This window comes from Pantherophis guttatus, chromosome 6 (assembly GCF_059756535.1).
Source record: "Pantherophis guttatus breed Tessera chromosome 6, ASM5975653v1, whole genome shotgun sequence".
Taxonomy (NCBI): domain Eukaryota; kingdom Metazoa; phylum Chordata; class Lepidosauria; order Squamata; family Colubridae; genus Pantherophis; species Pantherophis guttatus.
The window spans coordinates 71,772,172-71,797,541 of record NC_142068.1 but is presented as its reverse complement, the minus strand read 5'-3'; the positions used below and the strand labels follow the sequence as shown (position 1 = coordinate 71,797,541).

The window sequence follows — 25,370 nt, the reverse complement described above, 5'->3', positions numbered from 1 at the left end:
AACTGCTTTTTTCCTCATTTGTTTTGCTAACTGCTAGATTGTTAAGCTGCTAACAGCTTAACAACCAAAAGAGCACCCACACAAAAGCAATCTCCCTTCTCTGCTCAAGAGTATTCATGCACAAGAGCTCTTTTTGTGTGCACAACTCTGAAAATTAATATACTTTGTTTAGGAAGGATATTCCAAGCTTCAGGGTCACAACAAACCAGTATCCTATCCCAGGTAATCTCCAAAAGATGCCTGGTCTACAAGGAACAAGTGCAAACAGGCATTATAGAGAGAAAACAATCTATTATGTATCATGGAGCAAAGGCCAAGGGCTTTAAAATGGATTTTAACTAGGCATCAGTCAGAACGGACTTCACAAGTTCTCTGTCTATTCCGCTAATAAGTTTTATTCTTTTGTCTCATTTCTGAGAACTCTACCAAGACAGGTCCCCACACACCACATTGTAGAAATCTAGTCTCAATCAGAAAACACTATTTTGGTCATGGAGAGAATACAAGTAATATTGTGGTAGAGTTGAAGTTGCTTCCAAAGGATGAGGCAATGATAATCAAGGGGGATTCTTTTAAAAGGGTATTGTACAAATTCATGAAGACAAAATCAACAATGATAACTTGTAATGATGGGTATATGGTAACTGCAGGGCCAGAGGCCATGTGCTTCAATATAATACAAAGATTATTACAAAAAAAATTACAAAGATGATTAGGGGACTGGAGACTAAAACATATAAAGAATGGTTGTTGGAATTGGGTATGTCTTGTTTAATGAAAAGAAGAACTAGAGGTGACATGATAGCAGTTTTCCAATATCTCAGGGGCTGCCACAAAGAAGAGGGGGTCAAGCTATTCTCCAAAGCACCTGAAGGTAGGACAAGAAGCAATGGGTGGAAACTAATCAAGGAGAGAAGCAATTTAGAACTAAGAAGAAATTTTCTGACAGTTAGAACAATTAATCAGTGAAACAACTTGCCTCCAAAAGTTGTAAATACTTCAACATTGGAAGTTTTAAAGAAGAGATTGGACAACCATTTGCCCAAAATAGTATAGGGTTTCCTGCCTGGGCAGGGGGTTGGAATACAAGACCTCCAAGATTCCTTTCAACTCTGTTATTCTATTCTAATAGCACAAGCCCAACAGAAGACTAGAATTGTCCTCACCTATTGGTTGTATTCTACCCACATACATCTTGATAGCCTTTGTTGGAAATAGACTAGCTGATATGAGAACAAGCAGTGATTTGATTTTGCCAGACTCTTTTTATTTTTTATTTCAGCTAACACTGTTATCTTCTAGGTGTTTTTGTTCCCAAGGTTTAAAGATAATCTTTTATTGTTATTGCTATTTTTACTTGCTGTTTAGAGTTTGATTTTAGACTATGATTTAATACTTCTTATTTTAGTATACTGTTAGATAATGTTTATTAATACTGATTGCTCAAAACTATCTTAAAATAAAGCCTTTTTCTTTACACTGGAAAGTTCTCATTTCTTTTATGTCACCCGGTTTTGTTCTTGACAACTTTTGCTAGAAAACTTTCTGTTGAAACTTTGCTTATATCTTGCTGCACCTATGGCAATGCCAGCTACTTAAGTCCAATGCACAGTAACAACATTTGCTCTTGGGCTTATTTTGATTCCATTATATCAGATATATGTTACTCTCTGAATACATTATTATTTAATATTTCAATTTATATTCCATCTTTTTAGCCATCGGCCTTCTGGGAACTACACATTACATAATAAAGACACAATTGTATAAGTAAATTAAGTATGCTATAGTTCCTGAGAGACCCTCTTTTATACAATGAAGGAGTTTTGTGCTTATAGTTGGTCACCCTTGTTTTATCAAGACACTAATGAAGACACAATACAAATTCCCAGATTGCTCTGAAGCAATTTGCCTTTAACCAACCTTCCAAAGCATTTAATACATTATTGTCAATAGTTACTAAGATGTGCAAAAAGCAGTGTAATTCTTCAGCAGAAATTAAATTTGCCTGCTTTGAATAAAGTATAATTGGCTGGTAACTGACTTCTACATTTTAGAATCATTGGAAGGTTCAGTGGAGATTATCTAGTCCAATGTCTGACCAAAATTCACTATTGTAAACTGTTATTAGGAATTACCTGAGAATATCTCCATTTCTGGCATTTGATACTTGCAGGTTCAGGCAAATGTGGCATTATGGCTTTCAATTCATTTATAATCAACTGCTGGACCTTTTCTTTGTCCCATTCCATATATTCAGTTCCAAAAGATACAGTGGTATGAACAACAACAGATGGAGCAGTATCAGGTGATTCTGTAAGAGACAAAGCAGGAAGATGTCTACAAAAGGCACCAACGACATTCCCTTTATGGATCCCTTATGCTCAAAATTAGAAGATTTAATTAAGAATATCTGTCCATCTATGAAATGATGATAAAGAAGAAAAAAATTACTGCTGCTGCTTGTGAGCTTTGGTTAGACTTACAGGTCCTAAATTTACAACTGCTCATTTAATGATGGTTCTTAGTTATTACAACAGCCTTAGAAAATGTGACTTATGACCTGTCCTCCAAATTATGATTTTTACACAACCCCTGTAATTACATGATTGTAATTCCGGCTCTTGGCAACTGGCTCACATTTATGATAATTGGAGCATCCAGTAGTCACGTGATCATAAATTGCAACCTTCTCAGCTGGCTTCAAACAAACAAAGCCAATTGGGGAGGACAGATTTATTTTATGGACAGCGTGATTCATTTAATAACCACGTGATTTGCTTAACAACTGTGTTGTTTAGTGATCAAAATTCTGGTTCCAACTGTGTTTGTAAGTCAGGGGATACCATATATGTTCTTCTATTATAGAGGATTCTAAGTTGCCTAAACTCCAATACAATAGGAAAAAGTTGCCTAAACACCAATGCAGTAGGAAAAAGAAATCAAAATAATAAACGACAACATTGTAATATATTTTGGGTTGCTTTGAGTCAGTGTTGACTCCTGGAAAAGGATGGGTGACCTTTCGAAGTAGCTTCCACATTAAATAGGGTGACGGAATACAACCATGAGGTAGAGAATCTCAAACACAACTACCCACCCCTTCAAAATTACTAAAAACAGAGGAAGGAGAACCACTGTATAGGTAGTCCTCGACTTACAACCATTGCAGCACCCCCATGGCCATGCGATCAGAATTCAGACATTCAATCACATAACCCCAGACCATTGCACTGTCCCAGGGTCATGTGATTACCATTTGTAGCCATCCGGCTGGCTTCTCATAAGCAAAGTCAATGGGAGAAGCCAGATTTGCTTAATGACCGCATGATTCATTTAACAAGCACAGTGATTAGCAACTGTGGCAAAAAAGGTTGCAAAATGGGGCAAAACCCACTTAGCAATAGCTTATATACCACTTCACAGTGCTTGGCAGCCCTCTCTAAGCGGTTTACAGAGTCAGCATATTGCTCCTCAGCAATCTGGGTCCTCATTTTACTGGCCTTGGAAGGATGGAAGGCTGAGTCAACCTTGAGCCGTTCAGAATCAAACTCCTGGAGTGAGCAGTGAGTTAGCTTGCAGTACTGCATTTCTAACCACTGCGCCACCACGGCTTAACAATTGCCTTGCTTAGCAACAAAAATTTTGGGCTTAATTGGGGTTGAAAGTCAAGCACTACCTGTATCACCTCTCCCACTCCTCAGTGGCAGTCCAGAAGGATAATGATTGATGGTGTTGAAGGCAACCGAGAGGTCATGGAAGATCAGGAGGGCCATGCTCACCCTATTCGATCCTAATACAGATTATTCACAGTGGGAGCTCTATTAGTCTGTCTACTTTGAATCTGGCCTGACTGTAGATTTAACTGTTTGTTTGTTTGTTTGTTTGTTTATGAATGAATGAACGACAAAAAAAGTCTGTAAATTAAATTACAAACGGTGGAACATTCTGTGAGCTGCGGCGGCACAGTAGTTAGAATGCAGTACCGCAGGCTATTTCTGCTGACTGCCGGCAGCCAGCAGTTCAAGTCTCACCAGGCTCAAGGTTGACTCAGCCTTCCATTCTTCTGAGGTTGGTAAAATAAGGACCCAGATTGTTGGGGGGCAATATGCTGACTCTGTAAACCGCTTAGAGAGGGCTGTAAAAGCACCATAAAGTGGTATATAAGTCTTATTGAAATTCCCCTGAGAGCCAATGGGTCTGTTGCAAAATAAATGTAATTTCTTTTTCTTTTTTGAGAACATTTAATTCCTCGCCTGCTTTCATCGGAATTTCAGAATACCTAGAAGTGCCCCGCAATAAATCTTTAATGTACACAAATCCAGCGGACAGTGGTTGATGATTTGGTAAAGTGTACATTTGGCAAGCATTACTTTTTTTTCACTCAAGCAACAGTGTGGCACGATTAGTTGTAGCTGCAAAAATCCCTTCTTTAATGCAGCTACAAAAAGTATAGGAACTTTCCCTCCTGTACAACTGGTTAACCTAGCTTGTCCTCCCCAAGGAAGGCCTGACCAAACCAAACCAAACCAAACTAAACCTTCTAAACATTTCAAAGCCTGCAGTGGTCTTACAGGACATAAGTTATTTCAAGAGACCAGAATCACACAGTAAAGAACCATCAATGTTCACAGGGAAGTAGTAAGTAAGCTTTTATTGCGGTCAAAGACCAAATTAAAATACACATAGAAGGGGAGTATATTTTACAAATATAAATAGATCATGTGACAATACACCATCTACTGCTTCAAAAGGAAGAATTTTCTTCCTTTTGTAACTTCACCTGGCTCCTGATCAAACTAGACCAAAAGAGCAGTATTATCTACTACTCAGATAATCTGTCTCCCCAAAGTTGATCCCCACCTCTTTTTGTTTACTTCTGATCCCTTTCTGATGGTGCCATTATACAATTTAATATTATGATGAGGTAAAAAAACCACCTAAATGCATTGGTACCTTTAACACAGTCCTAAGTAGTAACGACGACACAGAAAACCTTCCAACCTAATCTACCGTGCACAAATAATGAAAAACAAAATGTTGGCATGCCCTGACTTTTTTGATTTTGTTGTGGGTCCTCTACTCTGCCTTCTCTGCTCTGCCCTGCCAATGCTAAATATTGGAATATAGACATAGCACATGTGTTTCCACACATATGCTTTTATACTACAGGAACATAGTACAGGTAGTTCTCAGCTTACAACAGTTTGTTTAGTGAACAAAGTTACAACGGCACTGAAGTGACGTATGACCATTTTTCGCACTTACGACTGTTGCAGCATCCCCATGGCCACATGATCACAATTCAAATGCTTGGCAAGTGACTCATATTTATGACAGTTGCATGGTCACGTGATCACCTTTTCTGACAAATAAAGTCAATGGGAAACCAGATTCACTTAACAACTGTGTTACTAATGTAACAACTAAAGCGATTCACTTAACAAATGTGGCAAGGAAGATCGTGAACTGGGACAAAACACACTTAACAAATTTTCTCTCAGCAACAGAAATTTTGGGCTCAATTGTGGTTGTAATTCTAGAACTACCTGTACTGTACTAACTAATAATTTAGCAAGATGAAGTGGCGCACTATTGGGCTGAGAAATAATTACATTACCTTTAATCTACCTACAATAGGCAATAGAAATAGGCACTACTTGTGGTTACAGCCTATGAGTTCCCACCCATGAACTAGGATGAGAGGACTAGATTCTTATCTTTCTTCTAAGCCTAAGGAAATATATTTGCTTAAGTCCAGCAAATATATTTGCTTTTTAATGTCTGCTGCTGACTATATCACAGCCTAGTTTTCTGCAGGTCACCTGAAGCATCTTTGGACTTAACTTTATGTGTTGTGCCTGGAATTTACATTCCAATATACAGTAGTGGCCAAAATTGTGGAAACCTTTTTGGAAAAGTGTATTTTTGAAGTTTGATGGCTAATAACACCACTTTTTTGGGGAATTTCAAGATAATCATATTCCACTGCTGGAATGGCCTGGGAATAGCCCAGACTTTAACCCAATTGAAAATCTATGGAGCCGACTAAAGAAACTTGTTAGTCAGAAGCGACCCAGCAATAAAACCCAGTTAATAGAAGCAATCGTTCAATCTTGGTTTCACATTATAACAGGTGCAGGACTAAAAGACTTGGTTCACTCAGGGGAAGACATTGTAAGGCCGTAATTCACACTAAAGGTTACCCAACTAAGTATTAACTGACATGGTGATAATTTTTGAATATCTTGTTTTTTCTATGGTGATAATTTTTGTATATTTTGGTTTTTCACTTTTCTTCTTTATACTGTAACTGCTATTCTAATAGCAAATCCTTCATAAAAGTTATTGCATTACATTCTTGATTAAATTATCGTTCCATTGATATATAATTTTATGGTATTAGTAAAAAAAAAAGTGGTGTTCTTAGCTAGTTTTAGAAAATACAGTTTTCCCAAAAGGTTTCCACAATTTTGGCCACTACTGTAGTTTTTTCTGTGTCCCCCAAAAGGAATATGATGAGGGTTGAGTTGCCCAAGAGCACTGAACCAGGGTGAAGAGGGAAATGTTTTCAGTAAAATAAAGAAAGGATGCTGCGCTCACTCAGCAAAAAGGAATTGCAATTAAAAAATTGTGGGGTATTTTTTTTGGGGGGGACGGACGGATGGCAGCAGAACACTTTCTATGATTTAGGCTGAAATCTAAACTGTTTCAAAGTTATCAGTGAAATTATTGGAGCAAGTTTGTTCTTAAAACGATGGGTTGGAACCTAATGTTCAAAACATATCGAGGAAGATCAGCTTTTGAATACAACCACACTATTTTTTTTTTAGACAAATATCACAGCTGAATTCTGAGAACAGTAATGCGGAGAAACATGGAAAGGGGCCAAAAATAAAAGTGATGCAACAGAATTACATCTTCTTGTGCTTTGTATATTTGGTATTTTTTCTACACTTAACTTAACATGGGTCTCATCAGATTGCGGGCATACAGCTCATTCATGAGGAAGAAATGTCAAACATGCTTGTCCTTCTTATTTTGGAGTCAAATTGTAAATGGGCTGAAAGATTTGGTATAGTCTCAGTTTGGTTGCGTATATCCACAAGACATAATGAAGGAAACAAACCAGAGGAAACAAACCTCAAGAACCAGAGAGGATTATTTCTCAGACATTAAGTGCTTATGATGCTTAAGAATCACTGCCTTCTCTAGAAGGATGACTTGTTCCAAATGGAAAAGTAGCTAATAGAAAAAGTCCATTCAAATCAGAAAAATAGATACAGCAACTGTGCATAAAAGAGAGTAACAATAAAAAGGAATTCCTCTTTGTTATAGAGAAATTTCTGTTGTCAAGGGTCCTCTGCTTATTTATTGCCAGCAAAGGGATTAAAAAATAAAACCATAATGACTATTCTTTTATCTAAAATTCCTTCAACCTCATTTGCAAAGTCTGATGGCTTAGACAGCAGCAGCTAATGAGTCCCCTGAAATCAGATATTATTTGTAGGAAAAAGGTATAGGAAAGAGCTTTTATTTGTAGATGATTGATACAAAGCACCACATGTATGGGAAAACTACATCCAAAGTCAAAGAATGTCCTGTTGAAAAATATTGCACCAGAAATTCTAGACCTAATCCTGTCAAGATTCATGTTTTAGCTTGGCAACTATTCAGTTTAGCAGCCAGTGTCATGATAAAGCTAAGAGAATCGAGAGGGTTATGATGGATCACGATAGTGGCGAAAGTGATTTAAGGAGTTGAGAATTGCTGTGAAAGATCCCTTACCTGCTTGAAAGTGGCTTTTCTACATTGAAATCAAAGCGCTACACAGGTCCTATTGAAATGATATAAAGAAGGCTCCTGAGAAGGTCAGCTTTAAGACCTTCAGCCAAACTAGCTACCCTAATTCTTCCGAAAGAAGGATAAAGGTATTTATGAAAGCTGTAAAAGAGGTTTTCATACTGAAAAGGTATGATACTCAGGTGTAGTGATAATACTGTTTCTTCAGGATATCTACGTAATCAAGCCGTGGAGGTTTCTATTGGCTGTTATTATCCACCCAGCAAGATATCATATAGCATTTGTCCGTAAGTTTTCTCTTATCATTTTTTTTTAAAAAAAATCAAAAATGAATGAAATAAAATGTCTACAAAAAACAAAACAAAACGAAAACAAAAAACAAAATCTAACCCAATTAAACACATGGGCTTAGATGTCTTAAAAGGGTGAGCAACTTGCAATCAGTACTGCCCTTTGTGAGACATTAAATACGGTTTCTGATTTCAAGGAATTTGAGAGTAATTCTTCTGGAAGTCTATTCCTGGTTAAGCTGACAAGGCTAATTTCAGTACATTCAAATTGTCTGAACAGATTGTAAGAGTCATTAAAAAAGAAAGATTTTATTTGTTGTTGTTTCTTTGTTTTGCTTAATTGTTTCTCTCAATATCGTGCACCACATGACTTAGGCACCACAGGCCCTTCGGATGAGGTGGAAATGATGAAAGTGAAAACAACGCCGAGACTGTTTTTTAAGCGAAAGCTTTGTTTTAGAAAGAGAGTGACATGGATATTAACGGCTCCTGCAATTATAAATGTGGAATTTATGTTTATTGAGGTAGCAAAAACAAAGGAAAGAGATACACATAATACATAGTCATGCTTCTGCAAGACTCATCAAAAATAGCACATAAAGTACAGAAGCGAGCTTAGTTATTCCAACATGAAAGAATAGTTTTTGTAAGCTTATTGTGCAATTTTTTTTCCTTCTTGAACCCCACACTTGCAAGTTTAACAGAATAAACCATTCTTATTCTATTACTATAATCTTTTCACTTAATTTTCTTTGGATTTATAGAGTTATATGAGCTGCTGTTAATGCACTTATAATAATTTCAACACTGTCCCTGAAAAATAATCTTTAACATAACCAATGCAAATAATAAGCAGACTTCCAAAATGATAAATAACTGTTTGTTCTATATTTTGTTTCTGTTAAGATGGAAATCTAGTATTATTGGACAAAAATACATTAAATTCTTAGACAAAATACATTAAAAAGCACAGATGTTGGCTTTTACTGATTTACATCACAAATATTTATCACAATGAGTACATCCTTATTTCAAGGATATAAAACCACATATAGATCATTTTATGAAAAAATTTAAGTATGTGCACCATGCTGAGGTATCTAAATCCAAATCTATCTCTATATTAATCTTGAGCATTTGCTAGAAAATGCTCTTTTCCACTTTAATCTCAGAGATTTTAAAATGCATTTCTGTTTAATGCTGTCTATTAAAAAAAACCCCAGAGGATATTTCATTTACGAAATTTTAAAGGGTTCTAGATAAAGTTTTCCTTTATTTGTCATAATCTTGTATTGTCTACCATCTCTTCAAACTAGGAAAATAAATCTGTTAATGAAGGCAATCTGGATAATGGCTAGATAGGTGTTTTTGGACTGTATGACTTGTTTTTTGTGTATATTATCTACTGTCCATTTGTCCATCAATCCCTATCTTCTCTCTTTCTCTTTCTCTCTCTCTCTCTCTCTCTCTCTCTCACACACACACACAAATATTCTAGCTTTTCATATGTATTTTAGCCTCTGATATATCTTTTATGTTTTTAATTGATTGTACTCCCTACCTTGTGCTGGCCTATGACCTAAATAAAAATTTGATTCATTGGTCGACAACTGAATCAAATCTTTAAATGTATAATTCAAAGATCTGATTCAATTTAATTCTAAAATGTAAAAAAGTAATGACCATAATGTAAGAATGTAAATTCTGTTAGATCCTGGCTGCATGTCTTTCATAGGCAACCCCATTATCAAGACAAGAGGCTCTATGTCTCTGAGTTTCCTACTTTATGGAGAGATGGATTGGTGAGTTTTCTTAACAAGAAGGGTTTTGGACTAAAATTAGGGAAACTCAAATTCCCCATAGAAACTCACAAGGAAAAAATGAGCTAGTCATTCTCTTTCAGGTCCACCAGAGTTCTATCAGATAGAGTAAAAGAAGTCAATTTAAGACATCTAAAGTTCCTAGAAAAAAAGATGGGATGGATGGATGGGAGATTGATTGACCTGCTTGTTTTCGAAAACGTGCACTTTGTCTACCTGCAAATTTATCTTTGCATTCTTTCTATCTTCAAAGGTAGCAAGTGCCTCAACTTTCCAATGGGTTGGTAGTGTAAAAAAGACAACTGCTTTCACTTTGTGCAAGGAATTAAGGGAGAGGAAGAATCTTTCCATAGTGAAAAATAATCTTAAATTTAATATGTATTTAGCAATTAATGTATTTAGTAATTAATGAATTTTTTTTTTTTGCTTTAATTTATATGCCGCCCTTCTCCGGAGACTCAGGGCGGCTTACAATGCGTTAAGCAATAGCCTTCATACTTTTGTATATTTATACAAAGTCATCTTACTGCCCCCACAATCTGGGTCCTCATTTCATCTACCTTTGAAAGGATGGAAGGCTGAGTCAACCTTGAGTCTGGTGAGATTTGAATTTGCAGTAATTGCAAGCAGCAGATGTTAATAACAGTGCTTTAGTCCACTGTACTACAGGCTCTGTATAAATTCCTTTGACTCTAAAAATAAACTTGGAATTTCCTCTGAAATGTCAGTACTGACGTTAGTGGTACTTTCCAAATGGATAAACCACTCTTAATTTTTTTTATTATTATTAAAAATTCAATTCCGAAGAGGGACTGGCTGACCCTCTTCTGTTCTCCATGGAATTACTATAATGTACAGACCACATTATTACAGGGACTCACTGAAGAGAGCACTGGAATAATTTATTCTGTTTTTCAATTCTTTGTGAATCATTTCGTTGTAACATTGTGAGGAAGAGGAAATGAATTATAAAGTAGAGATGAGGGCTTGAATGAATAGATGACATGACCTGTCAAGAGAAACTTTATGTACAATTTATTCATAACCATATGATTCCAAATATAATCATACCTCAAAAGGAGGAATAACATGCTGAATTTGAATAATACCAAATATTAGCAGGCCCATTAATAGAAAAATGGAACATAGTTCTGTAGTGTCCAGTGTATTGGGTAGATTAAGAATTCATGCTGGAAAATTCTCTTCATCCCACAGAACCTATTTAAAAGTATATAAACTATTTAACATTCATGCAAAATAAAAAATAAAAAATTAGAAGACACCAATGTACAGGTGCTTTCCAGGAGATGAATTCTTGAGTACTTTATACTTGTGGCGGGAAAAGTTTTTTCATTGGCAAAGCTAGGTTTTCAATAATTAATAAAGTTTGGTATTGACTTATGTAAGCATCTGTACCTTTAAAAGGGCATAGCATTGAACAGCAAGATTCAAACAACACATTGAAATATGCAAGGTCACCTCCACTAAAGGGCTGGGATTTGACCATTTTTAAAACAGTAACATAGGTTATTTAGCTCCATGTGCTCTTCATTACCTTTGTGTGATCCACGTTGTTCATGTACGCATGAAATGTTTCACTGAATAGTTTTTTATTTATTTTATTTTATTTTATTTATTTGTTAAGAACGTATTAGGTAATAAGTATAAACATGGATTGGATACATAAAATAGATACAAATAGAGGAAACATTAAGACAGGGACGATAGGCACGCTGGTGCTCTAATGCACGTCCCTTACAGACCTCTTAGGAATGGAGTGAGGTCAACAGTAGACATTCTTAAATTTAAATTTTGGGGGTTTTGGGATGAAACTAGAGTCAGGTAGTGCATTTCAGGCATTGACCACTCTGTTACTGAAATCATATTTTCTGCAATCAAGTTTGGAGCGGTTCACTTTACGTTTGTATCTATTGTGTGCTCATGTATCGTTGTGGTTGAAACTGTCATTGACAGGTAGGACATTGTAGCAGATAATTTTATGAGCTACGCTTAGGTCATACCGAAGGCGGCATAGTTCTAAGTTTTCTAAGCCCAGAATTTCAAGTCTGGTGGCATAAAGTATTTTGTTGCGAGCAGAGGAGTGGAGGACTCTTCTTGTGAAATATTTTTGGACACATTCAATTGTATTAATGTCCGATATGTAGTGTGGGTTCCAGACAAATGAGCTGTATTCAAGAATTGGTCTAGCAAATGTTTTGTATGCTCTGGTTAGTAGTGTGATATTACCTGAGAAGAAGCTATGCAAGATTAGGTTTACAACTCTTAATGCCTTTTTGGAGATGTTGTTACAGTGGGCTTTGGCACTTAGATCATTAGATATGAGTACTCCAAGGTCCATGACAGAGTGCGGGTCATCTACAAGGTTGTGTCCACTCAGCTTGTATTTTGTGTTCTGGTTCTTTTTGCCAATGTGTAAGACAGAGCATTTGTTGGTTGAGATTTGGAGTTGTCAATTGTTTGAACATTCCGACACAAAGTCAAGGTCTTTTTGAAGAGTAGCAGCATTGTCTGTGGTGTTAAATATTTTTACATCATTGCCGAAGAGAACGCAGTTGCTTATAATATGATCGCAAAGGTCATTTATGTATAGTATGAAGAGTGTTGGTCCTATGTTCTTGCAGTGTAGAAGTTGTAGATTACAGGATAATTTTTTTCTGAAACCAAATTGTTTATTATTAGAGAGTAGGTTGTTTGTTTCTAGGTGGAGAGTAATGGAATGGTTAATGATTGATTCCATGACTTTGCAGGTGACACAGCATAAAGAGATTGGTTTGCAATTAATTAATTAATTAATTAATTAATTAATTGTAAAGAATGCAATGATGAAGCATTTTTTGTTTTTTATATCCAAAGGGAAGGCAAGAAGCATAACAAAAAAATATTAATGTTAGGCCTCGAAACATAATAGTGGTTTTTGTCATCATTTAAAAATCTAACATAATTAAATCAATAAATAGTACAAAGTATGAAAAAAACACTTGGAACCAGGTTAAAATTTTACAACCAGCTGAGAAGTAAAAACTTCAAATAACCTGAACACTTGGTGGAACAGAATAACAGAAATACTAGATGTCAAAAAATCAAGAATGAAGAGACTTTGGCTATTTTCATTTATTTCTATTGAGGTGCTCTGAGGTCCCCTTTCAATATTCTTGTCTTGGTAACTACATACTAAATTCCCAGCTAGGGGAATCTGTAATCTTCAGATTCTCCATCTTATGATTAACTTCTAGTTTTAAACCTTCCTTGAGGTGAGACTGAATCCAGCAAGCTAAGAAGTACTATTTTCTTCTGGCTTTGCTGTGTGTTGGCATGATATAGTTGGCATCGTGTCAGGATGCCTACGCATAGCGTGCAGACAAGACAAAGAAGAATGATGCCTTCTGTCTTCATCTTACAACTTGATCCTTCTTCTGGCGAATCCTCCTCTTTTTTTTAGGTTCTAAGCAATGGAATTGGGTAGAAATGTCGTTCTTTGAAAAGAAGAGAGACCTGTATACATCTACATACATGTCTCAGTCATAATGGCTATACAATGATAATGAGCATAGCAAGAATCTTTTATAAATAATTATTGCTATTAATTTAATATTATTAATATAATTATTTTTAAATATACACATGACATGAGCATAATAAGAATTTAGTGAGATTTCATTATGAGCGTCCTAGTTTTCAGAGATACGCATTACTCGGAAGAGGTTAGGTATAGGCATAATAATAAAAATTATCTCCATTTTTCTTATTCAACTATTTTATAGCCTTGGGTGGGGGTTGGATGGGATAGAGAATAAGAAATCACCTTAGAAAACCTCAGATTAAACAGAAACACCCACCGCTGCAACTATTTATATTTTCCTACTAATAAACACTATTGTCCCACTCCTTTCTTGGAATAGAATTGCAAAATCCAACCAAGTTAACAAGGGACAACAAAATACACAAAAAAAGAGAAGGAGAGGCCCTTTGTCATAATGAGGCCTTGTGGGAAGTAATTCATTTGCACTTGCTTGTCTTCAGGAGTTCTTTAAGTCTTACAACAACTATATAGTTCACTCCCCTGGAGTAAGATGGTTTTCTTATAGAAATCCCTGCCAACAGATATTTCTATCCTCTCTCCCAACCCCCATTTTATAAATCTGTGTCACGTATGCCTGGCTTTCTTTTAATCCATCAGGAGCAGCTGGTTGAATCCAGCATGTAGATATAAAGAAACAATGGTGATATTGTCACTGTTATAGGAAAGACTCTGATATATTGATTTAAAAAATGCAACCTAAAATGATCAGGCTTACTAGGCGCTTGGGTTTTTCTTTAACATCCATTTTAAAATTCTAAACTTTTCCTTAAAAATATTTCTAAAATCAGTAAATTCTAATGCATCTTTTTTATAACTTTCTCTTAACATTCATACATTCAAATTCACTTTCAATAATATTTTACAAGCTTTAGGAATATAGCAGAAAGTTATATATTGGGAAGAAAAAGTGCAAAAGATAGAATTGGGATACATATAGATGTTTTAAGTAAATCAATAAAGAAAGAAGAGGAGCTATTCCTGACTGTTAAAATGAGAATTATATGAAGGAGAAATGTCTAAATAAAAACTGTCTCAATTAAACTATTGTAAAAAAAAGATCGTTTCATATACGTCTAGTCAAATAAAGGAAATAAAATTAAATACCATAACATACCATATTACAGTTTTATGCATATTTAATATGAAAATAAGCCCAGCACGTATGATTTATTGCTAAACACAGAGAAAAATAGATGGGAAGCCAAAGTATCTTCTCAAGAGTGTAAATATGCATTGTAGTTCTATCAGAGAACTACAATGGAGGTAATCAAAATCCTCAGTAAAAGGAAAAAAAATTATCTTCAAAATAAATAAAATCAAGACTAAGTGACTTTGACAGAGATGCACACAGAAGAGACTGTCATTCCTTATATATTTCCACCCACAAATTGCCTAGTATTTTTGTGCTATAAAGGGAATAGAGATTTTTTAGCTGCTGTGAGTTGAAAACAGGATTAGAAGAGCAAACTTTTGCACAACACAATTTTATTACACATGCTTAATAGAAGTAAGCCCCAATGAGTCCAATGGCTCGTTCTTAAAGGTAAATCCAAAAAGGATGGCAGCATTAGTAATATAGCAGCATGAAATAACTTGTACCTTTTCCAAGGGAAATCTTGGAAAATTAGCTTTTAATTGAGAATGGAAATGGCAGCCAGGAAACAGAAAAGTCTTCTACAAAAGAGGACTACCACACAAAGTATCCCCCTCTGAAACAGTAATAATTGGAAGCCACTCGGTCCTATCTTCCTCATGCTTAGTTGCCCTTTGTTCGATGTAGGATTTAGGTCAGGATCCAGATTGTGACCTTCTGTGACTCTGATAAATAGCAGTTCCAATGAATTCTCAAATAGGACCCAGGCAACAGCTGCATTTACTAAAAGATGTTGCAGTTACAGGGCCCAGGGTGACACAGGAAGGAGAAGCGCAGCCGTTCCTGGCAGATGGCTGCCCATGTGCCCTTAATTGGCAGAGTTTCAAACAAATATGGTTCTTATTCTGGCCTTATTTGTGCCAATTGCTGCTGCAACAGCAATTTATAGTCAAGGGCATTTCTTACCTTTGTTAATTCCACAGAACTGAGCTAGAACATTTCTGAATAAAGCCTCAGGCAAGTGAAAGTGTGATATAGTGGATAATTGCTGGACTAGGCCTGAGGAGACCCAGGTTTGAATCTACTTTCATCTACAAAAACACAAGAGTGGGTGATTTTGGGCCAGTCACTCACTCAGCCAACCTACCTCAGACAGAGGAGGAATGCTAAGTATACTTGCATATTCTCCTGGAGGAAAGGGAAATCTAGCAAATAAGAAAATGAATAAACAAAATATTTAATTTTGCAGCCCAGTCTGAGTCATTTAAAATTATGAGAATACTTTGCTTTTTCAAACATTCTTTAAATAGGCTACAGAACTGAAACTAGAATAGAAAATTAGGGAGAAAATACAATTATCTAAGGGAAAAATAGCACATGGTTTGCCTACTAAAAAGCTAGTCACTGTTTCTATTAGGGAAGATTTTGAAAACCTTAATAGAATCAACAGGACACTTTAACTGAGATTATGAAATTATTATCATAAATTCATGTTGTACATGAAGCAAGTCAGAGAAACCAAATTCGGAGTTTATTTGTACATCCTGCCTTTGCTTTGGGAGCTCATATAACACTGTATTCAACTTTATTTCATCATTTTGTGAGGCAGAGGAGGCTACATTATAAGTGAGTTGCTGTGATTGGGAGAGATAAATTTGAATCTGGGTCTCCATGATGGCATTACATTGGTATAGGCCACAAGCTGCCCTTATATTCCACTTAGGGAGGACATTATGATTATATAATTAGTTATTGAATCCTCTATCCATTGTCTACAAAATCAGAAAGACCAGCCCCTTTATACCTTAGTTATTCATTTTTTAAATTTTATTTGTCAACTGTCTTTATTCTTCTCTGTAATGCAGTGGTGTGGGTTTGTACCGAGTATACATGTTTAGCAACTCTGATAGATTTTTGGGGTGTTTCAGAGCAAGGTGCCTAAGACCTTTCTATCCTTTCTCCAGATTAAATGGAGATAGAAGGGGAAGGGCTTGATTAAAGCTTAACAATCCGATCTATCTGGATATTCAAGTACTGGTATTCGCATCTGGGCTGGTGTTTTCATGGTAAGCATGGCAAAATTGTGCAATATTTTGGATGTGTAGAGCCAAATGAATGTTATTCCTTTAAGATTTGTGTCTAAACAAACCCTAAAGATATGTGAAACAATCACTCTGAATTCCAATCTGAATTCTGAAAGAATTCCAAATTCTTTCTATGTTGGAGTTGTGATTCTTTTGGTGCATCTGATCCTCCTTTTTAAAAAAAAAAAAAAATACAGTAATTAATACTTATTTGGACAAGATGGGTCTACCCATTTCTGAAAGAAAGCATGGCATAACCCCTGCTTATGAAGCTTTGCTCAATCTAACTCTTTTGGACAAATTTAGTCCAGACAAATTTCTAACCTCCCTGTTTTGGAGAACATAGTAGCAAAAGAGGTAGCCCTGAGACTTCAGAAGACCCTAGAAAAAGCAGATTATCTGGGCTGGTGACAGTTGGGTTTCAGCTGGGCTCTGCATGGAAACTGCACTGGTTGCACATGTATACAAGCTTTGGAAAGATTGACACTGGGGGAATATAATCTTCCCAGTCCTCCTTGACTTCTCAGCAGCTTTTAATACTACCCAGCTATTCTATCCTTCTGGATTGGCTCTGATGTATAGGAATGGAGGAGGCGGGGTACCATTCTTTGGTGGCTTTCCTGTTTCCTAAAGGTTCATTTTCTGGTTGGCAGTTGGAGTGGAGGAGAGATCTGTCTGAAGATCTGTGGGGTGCCCCTATTCCCACCATTCTTTAAAAGCTACACGAAACTGCATGGAGGACTCACTTGTTGAGATGCAAGTATCAAATACCATCTGTATGGCTCAGCTCTTAACAGGGTTATATTCCCCAGTCAGGGTTGGTCTACTACTAAGGGATCTCCTGGAGCAGATCACATTACAGCTGTGATCTGCTGCCCGAACTACCAAACTGAAGTTAGGAAGCCCTAACTGCAATAACTCCTGTCCAATTCGTCCCCCGTTTGGATTACTGTAACATTTCCACATGGACTGCTTTTGAAAAGCATTCAGAAGGTACAGCAGGTACAGACCAAATTATTGTTAGAGAGGCTCCTTCTCTCTAGCCATAATCCACACCCTCCATTCTTACTTTGTTTATAAAGAGTAATGGAAGCACTGACCTATTTCACGCTTCTTATTATCAATGGAGACGAAGCATATGCAGGGATTATTGGAGATGTATTGTACCGCCCAAGGGGTATCAAACTGGGTGCCAGCTTCATAGAAAAGGCCCAGAGCATAGCGAGAGGAATAGCTCACAGATTCCAGCTGCTGCCTCCAACGGTTGTTAATTACTGTGAAGGAAACAAAAATGAGGCAATTATTTTTCTCTTGGAGCATTAAACCTGCAAATAATACTACGGTTAATCTACTTAATCCCTTTTCTATAATAACACTTCTGTGTTTCAAGAAAAGACCATTCACATTGTTTAACGAACTCTCCCTTCCACCAACCTAGCTTTTGTTATAGCCGCACAAATATGTGTCAGAGAATTTCCTAGTCAGGAAATAAAGGCAGAAGGTTATAGGTGGCCATCATTAAAAAAAAAAAAAAAGGACGATTAAGGAACCTCACAAAATAGCTAAGTCTGTGCTGGCAGGGGCTTCTGTGATTGTAATTTTTAAACATCTGTCAAATGCCAAGTTGTGAAAGTCTGCTCTAAATGCTCACTAAATTAGTGAGAGATCAAGTTTCACTCAGGAATCATTCCCCCATTCCATCCCAAAAGCTTTCAACTTTCTCAACCACATTCTCAATTTGCAAGTCTACGTGCATGTGCAGAGGTTATGGGAAAGACAATTTTCTTAACATTTGCAAAAGGTTTTTGGAGCAGAGAGATAATTTTACCAAGTCTCCTATTCTTGTAGCAACAGAATGCATAAAAGATCAAAATAAAACTGCACCAGCATTTTAAGGTTGAAAAGCACTACCATGATTGAACTTGGCCAGAATGGCATAGAAAAGATGGTGGACTCACACTGGGGAGACCAAGATTCAAATCCTCCCTCAGCCATAATTGTGTGAAAAGGTGAGATAGGGCCATGTAAGAATGTGAGACCAGGCTGAAGTTGCCATAAGCTGAAAATGGAGCAATCACTTATGCAGAGATGACAAAAGCAAAAACTTGTTAAACAAACTCATCTGGTAGATAAGATGGAACCAAGCAGTTAAGGATCAAAGCAGAAATGACATCAGAAGATAGGACGCTGGGTGTTGAGCATATGGAATCCAGTCATCCTCCAATCTCTATGACTAGAGTCATGACTAGACTTGTGGATCATCAAAGCAAGGGCTCAGAAAAATTGCAGTTGCAAAGCCCACTTACACTATTAGTTGATCTGGCTTTAGATTTGGTGACTTCTGTCCCACTAGCTGATGTCTGGACAGACTAGTTGAGAAGGATGTGTGTAAGTAGGGCTGAGCATAGGAATATGAAAGAAAACAAAAGTACATGGTACTAATGTTTTGTTGTGGCTTTGAATCCATTGGATCTCTGTATGTTCCATTAGAACCTGACATGCCTCAGTGTTTGGTTGGAAGTGATTTGTGTGCATTCTTAATTATTTCCTGGTTGTGGATCAGGATTGTGGAACAGCTTGTCTTCAGAAGTTGTAGGTGCTTCATCACTGGAGGTTTTTAAGAAAAGATTGGACACAGCCACCTGTCTGAAATGATATAGGGTGTCCTGCTTGAGAAGACCTCCAAGGTCCCTTCCAGCTTTATTTTGATTGATAGTTGCACCTATCTGGAAACCCCGGATTAAAGGAGGACCATGACATCCATGTACCTGGGCAGGCTGTGTATGCACAAATGAGTATGCATATAACAGAAGATCACTGAGTAATTTTGAGATGGTCACTCTCTGTCATTCCAACTTACTTCACAGGATTATGGTTTGGAGGAAATATGGAAAGGAAGACCACAATACTGTCTGGAGCTCCTGAAGGTGATCTGGCAAACAATGGAAGATACTGTGCCTTCTGTAGTGTGGGAGACTATGAAAAAGGCGAAGACTTCCAAAACAGCCAGTCTACTTTGAAAGTCAGTTTCTTTGCCTCCTTTTTTTTGCTCTCCAATCAAGAGTGAACGTCATATTTTCCTTGAGTCCAGATCCTTTTTTTAATTTCAAGAGAAAAGTTACTGAGAATCTGTATGATCACGGAGAGCTTCTTCCCTTGGGAAATAGGTTTAACTTTGCAAATGAAAAAGCAAAAAGTAAAATACCTTTAGGGCACAAAACCAGCCAATGAATTAATATTTTTCTCGCAGAAAAGTATTTGGTTTATTCAATTGGGAAATAACCCCCTTCTCTTTTAAAATGGGTATCTCAGACTTTTAACATTCCAAGAACAATGTAATGACAGTTTAATTAGTCAGAATGTAAAATACTCGACATCACAAAGGACCCAATATTATCCCAGATAAGGCAAAAGAAACAAAAATCTATAATCAATTAGCTGAAGAAGGAATATTCTTCACATTATACAAGTAACTTGCATAAAAATCTAAAACCAAGAAACTTATTATGGAGAAACCTATAGCAAAACGGGGAAAAAAGGTTCAGAATGAAAAATCCCTAAGAAAAAGGAACTTTTTTTCTAAAAAAGAAAAAAAGAGAAAAAAAATCCCTCCATGAGGAACTCTATGTGGAACCATAACTAAATTCAATATTAAGTTATCCCACCTCAAGTCAGAAAAAAAATCCATTGGTAAATGCTATTTATTGAAAAAAAAAAGCAATAAAAGGAATCTTTCCAACTATGAAATTATTGAAAGGACTGTTACTTCTTTCCTCTCTCTGAATAAATTTCAGATTTTATTTTCAAATATTTGGAAGCACCTTCGAGATCACAGGGATTTTTCCCACACCAGCCTCTACGAGCAAAAACAAAAGAACAAAACTCCAGGAAAAAAAAAGGTCTTATCCCTTGCTGTCCAGTGAACTTGATTAAACTTTTACTGTTAACTGAAAATCATTAATTTCTTGCCAACATAATCGAAACATTGTTATAGGAGAGAGCTCAATTTATGTTTTTCTCCTGAGGAACTCAACCATCACCGAGTTAGGTCACAACTGGATTGAAAACTTACAGCAATTCTGTAGGCTGATTTGATTTTTAATGGCTAGTTAGATCACAATATGATTTCTCCATGAAGACCATCACAACTGTTTACCTTGAGAAATGTTTAATACTCTGAGCTTCTTCCAACATAAAAGGCCTTGAATTTTGGGTGAGTTTATTTTGCCACATGTGAACTTAATCTGCTTTTTCCAAAACTTAAATTCCATTTTCATGAGGTTGTCATTTTCTTTAATTGATGAATTTCCTTTTGCAAGGTATCTTTCAGTTAAGTGCCTCAGCTTTAACTATACACTTTAAAAGCTTTCTCTATATAGACTGCATTATTGCAAAGATTTCAAAATTCTGAAGTTTGTTGGGGGCACTTTTTTAAGGTATTGCAGGAGGCAAAATAGCTGTCTATAAATCACCTGTGTTAAAATCAGCCAAAAGTTCAGCCAGATCGTCTTTGATTGGTGCAGGTTTCCCAAACTTACCCAGCTCTTTTTAGAAGTCCCAATAAAAGATTTATTATGCTTTGTCCAATGTGTAGCTTCTTCAGCAGGTGAGATGGGGGCGGAAGAGGACCTTTCTTTCTTGCATTTATGAAACACTCCTCCAGATTCTGAATTTAGTAGAAGACGCAGATAAAGTTTCCACTTCCAATTACTTTTAATGACCAGACTGATAAATACTTTTCAGCAGCCTACAGAGGAAAACCAAAAAGCTGCAATTAACATATCTCTCTCTTGACTAAGCATCTCCTTAGTCTCTCTGAAGGCCTGGATTGCTTTATTCTAAGTGAGACATGCATCTCACATGCTCCCGTGCAGGTAATTGTGAATGTATCTAGAGCCAATTGCTTCTTTTCTTTATTACAGTCCATTCCATATCCATTCCAGATGCCACAAGTTGGTAAACTTTTTTTGCTCCCAATGGTGCAAAGTAAGTTTATCTATGGGTTCTTTGAAGCTTACCGAAATTCTCCAGGCAAAAAAATTTTTGAATTGTAGAATTCTTCCAGGAAAAAAACCAAAAAACCAAAAAACCAAAAAAACCAGAAAAGGCTCAGCCCCATTCTCTGGTGATATCATCACATCGTCAAATATGCCCCTTGAAGCTCTTGAAGATAGGAATAAAGTATTTCTCTAGCCAAATGGTTCTTGACAAGCAACAGATTCTTCATAGATCAGGGCATGGGAGAAAATTGCTCACTTTTTAATTAAAATTGACTTAGCCTGTACTTCTTAAACCAAGACATGAACTAAAATTCAACTCTCCTTTGGCCTCTCTATGACACAATTATAAAAATTAAAATGCAACCCCCCCAAAAAAGTCAAAATGAGACAAAAAAAAAAAAAAGAGGAATTGGAAAAATAAGAAACCGAAAATATATTTTCCTTATTCATGAGGAAGAACAAAGCTGGAAATTTCTTCCACAATTGACTGGAGAAGACTGTTCCTTCTGAGTCATAGGGTAAGTTCATGCAGATTGTACAAATGCACAGCACAGACTTAAGATGGTTAAAAAAAAACACCACAATTTTTTAAACAGAGCTGTAGTGTTAAAATGTATTTTTTTGAACCAATAATAGGCATTCATTGCAAAGTGTTGCTGTATAGTGGTCAAGTATATGACCCAGGGTGACTTCATTGTTAATGTTGTCTCAGGTATGTATTTTTATGTGAAAACATTGAAAGATCAATGATGTTAATGACAACATATTTGAGGGTGAAGAAAAAAAATCCCAAGTACTATTTTTGTGTACTTTTATGAATATGTCGTTTCCATCAATTGACTATGCCAAACCTGATTCTAATTGGGTTTTTAAGGTAAAAACAAACTACAGTAAATCTTTGGTAGCCTGATCTTACAGAACTAATGGCAAAAATCATAACATAAGAGTATAAAGTTATATGAATGCCTGACAGGATGCATATATTGTAACTGCTAAATATGATTTGGGTAAAATGTTCATAATTTTTAAGTATTTCATTTTTATTATTTAATTATCTGCAGCAAAAGCTACATATCTTTCAATGGGCTTACTCACATAAGAATTATATTTTTTGGGTGGTGGTGTGGGGGGGGGGAGAGAAATGGGAATTTTCTTCATGTACAATATGTGAATGAATCATGTGGATTACAACATTGTTAAAAACACACTATTATTCCTTCTTTCAGCAGACTGTTTTGTTTAAGATAATTTTATTTGTAGTGTATGACTAAATTCTACTTTGGCAAAAAATCTAAAACTAGTCAATAAGATACAGATTGCTTGAACAAGCTGTAGTATTTTGAAGTTGCTGCCGATTGATGTTTTAAGTTAAAAAGGAAATTGTGGTTAAACTGTAACAGGTATTTTTAGGGAGGGCACTGGGTTAACAGAAATCAGGAGACTCTTTGCTATGGCAGATAATGAAGACTGATCCTTTTTAAACTTTGACTTGGCATCTTACAAGGCAAAATTCTAAGATGAAGAAATATGAGAAGATGTGGCACCACTTCTGTAGACTTGGAACGTTTCAAACAACAAGGAACATATCTTAGGCCATAACTAGCAATCTGATTTTTGAAGTGGGGCCCAATTAAATGTACTCTTGGAAGCAGCCCTTGGATGGGATCTAATTGATCAATAGATTTTGGGCCAAAAAGGAATCCTTCTGATCTTCCTAGCTGAATTTACTACAGATTTTGGAAATGTGGTCCTTTTTCCTGCACTGCGTGTTTGGGATTTTGACCTACATTATTTGCAACTATTTCTACAAGTATCTTGCTATGATGCATTTGTTCTTTGCTTGATGGCTGATACCGATCAGATTATGGAAGCTCTTGAAAGGATGGACTCAGAGAGTATAACCAAGTTTCATTTAGTTTCTTCTTTGTTCTACAATAATAATAGCAGCCAAAAATAGGGGCAACTTTCTGTAACAATTTCAATGGCATGAATTCATTATTGCATTTATATTTGAATATATGTGAGAAAGCATGTGGGTCAAATCAATACATGCACAATGGAAAAGAATTAAGAAAAGCAATATTCAAGTACTTTGGTGATCTAAAATCAGAGCATTAATGACATTTTATGTCATTTTATGACATTCACATTTTTATAGATTTTATAAATAAAGAGAGTTTCCATATAGAAAATAACTTCACTTAGCACATTTATCTCTTACATTATTTCTATCATGGGATTTAAGTCAGCAAATTTCCCAAGCTCCAATGAGTTTCTTTCCTATTGTTGTTGCTGTAACCTCCAAAACTGATTTTGGAATCTATGGACTATTATATGTAAAAATTAAAAGCATAGTAGAGGAACAATAATTTGTCATAGCATTTCCAAAAGGCTTTGCTTCCTTTTAATAATTATATAAATCAATTCAGCATGCTTGATATACCCCAGCTATATTAATTTAAAAAATATTGTTTCAAGATAACATTTAGCAATCAAGTACAGGCAGATTCCTTTATAATAACAAATGAATATCCTGTTGTGTTATTCATAATTAAGCTTTCTAATCCAGTAATGAAGTATAACTTCCAGAATTCCCAGGCAATGTGGCTAGAGATATATTGGTTAGTTAAAGTCCAAGATACATGGAGATTGACAGATTGGGGATGTCAGCTAGTCTAAACAGTAACTAAAATTATTTAATGATTGGCTGCTCAATCCTGTGAATATCTACTCAAAAATAAGCCACATAGAGTTCAGTGAGTCTTACTTCCAGATAAGTAAGTGTACCTAAATGTACAATCTCAGGTTTGCTTATTTATTGACATGTCTAAATATGCGGTCTCTTCTAGTGATTTTAGACAGTTTCTACCCCAAACCCAGCACATGTAAAATTAAAATAGAAACACATCACAAATAAAACCATCATCAACAACAACAAAACAAAACAATCAAAATCCTTGTTTGAGTATCTGTTACTGATCCTGGTATGTCCTCAGTTTTGAAGGTGCTTTGAAAAAAGACTTTCTTCCCAATCTTTATAAATGGCAGTAGGAAAGGAGCAATTCTAACTTTGTTAGTCTATAGATTTCAAAGTGATGGAACTACAACAGAATGCTTCTTTCTGGGCTCCTCTGGATAACACCTTGAGGTAAGGGTAGGAAACCCACATCAAATTCTTTTAGCTCATATAGATTTAACAGTTGGGATTTAGGTTAGCATTTAATATAGATACATATTGGTTATGCTTGTTGATGATCTATAGCAGAGCTAGGATAGCAATAGCAATAGGCATATAGATTTACCGTATGCCACTTCACAATGCTTTACAGCCCTCTCTAAGTGGTTTACAGAGTCAGCAGATTGCCCCCAACAATCTGGGTCCTCATTTTACTAACCTCGGAAGGATGGAAGGCTGTGTCAACCTTGAGCCTGGTGAGATTTGAACTGCCAAATTGTAGGCAGATGGCAGTCAGCAGTAATCTGCAGTACTGCATTCTAATTACTGCACCATCGTGGCTCATAGGATGATGGTATTAAATCCATTCTCATGCTCCTTATCTCTCATTGACTTTCAATGCTGTCAATCAGAGTATTCTATGGGACTGGCTTCAAGAAGTGGGTGATCCTATTTTAGAATGGTTCTCTTTTCTCAGTGGATGGTTTCAATTGGTGTTGGTTG

The 25,370-nt window shown here is 36.1% G+C and overlaps 1 protein-coding gene across 4 annotated transcripts in view; it reads right to left on the bottom strand.

Annotated features, from left to right (window-relative positions):
- The window catches only part of RNLS (renalase, FAD dependent amine oxidase), a 138,931-nt gene that overhangs the window by 10,614 nt on the left and 102,947 nt on the right, over positions 1–25,370 (bottom strand). For 2 of the 4 annotated variants that reach the window (XM_034425937.2, XM_034425939.2), the window contains exons 5-6: positions 17,792–17,965; positions 2,139–2,314 (exon numbers count right to left, since the gene is read on the bottom strand). In XM_034425937.2, the coding sequence (XP_034281828.1) occupies positions 2,139–2,314; positions 17,792–17,965 (350 nt within the window). The remainder of the gene's footprint in view (positions 1–2,138; positions 2,315–17,791; positions 17,966–25,370) is intronic. The other 2 variants (XM_034425940.2, XM_087871765.1) reach the window with 1 other exon arrangement.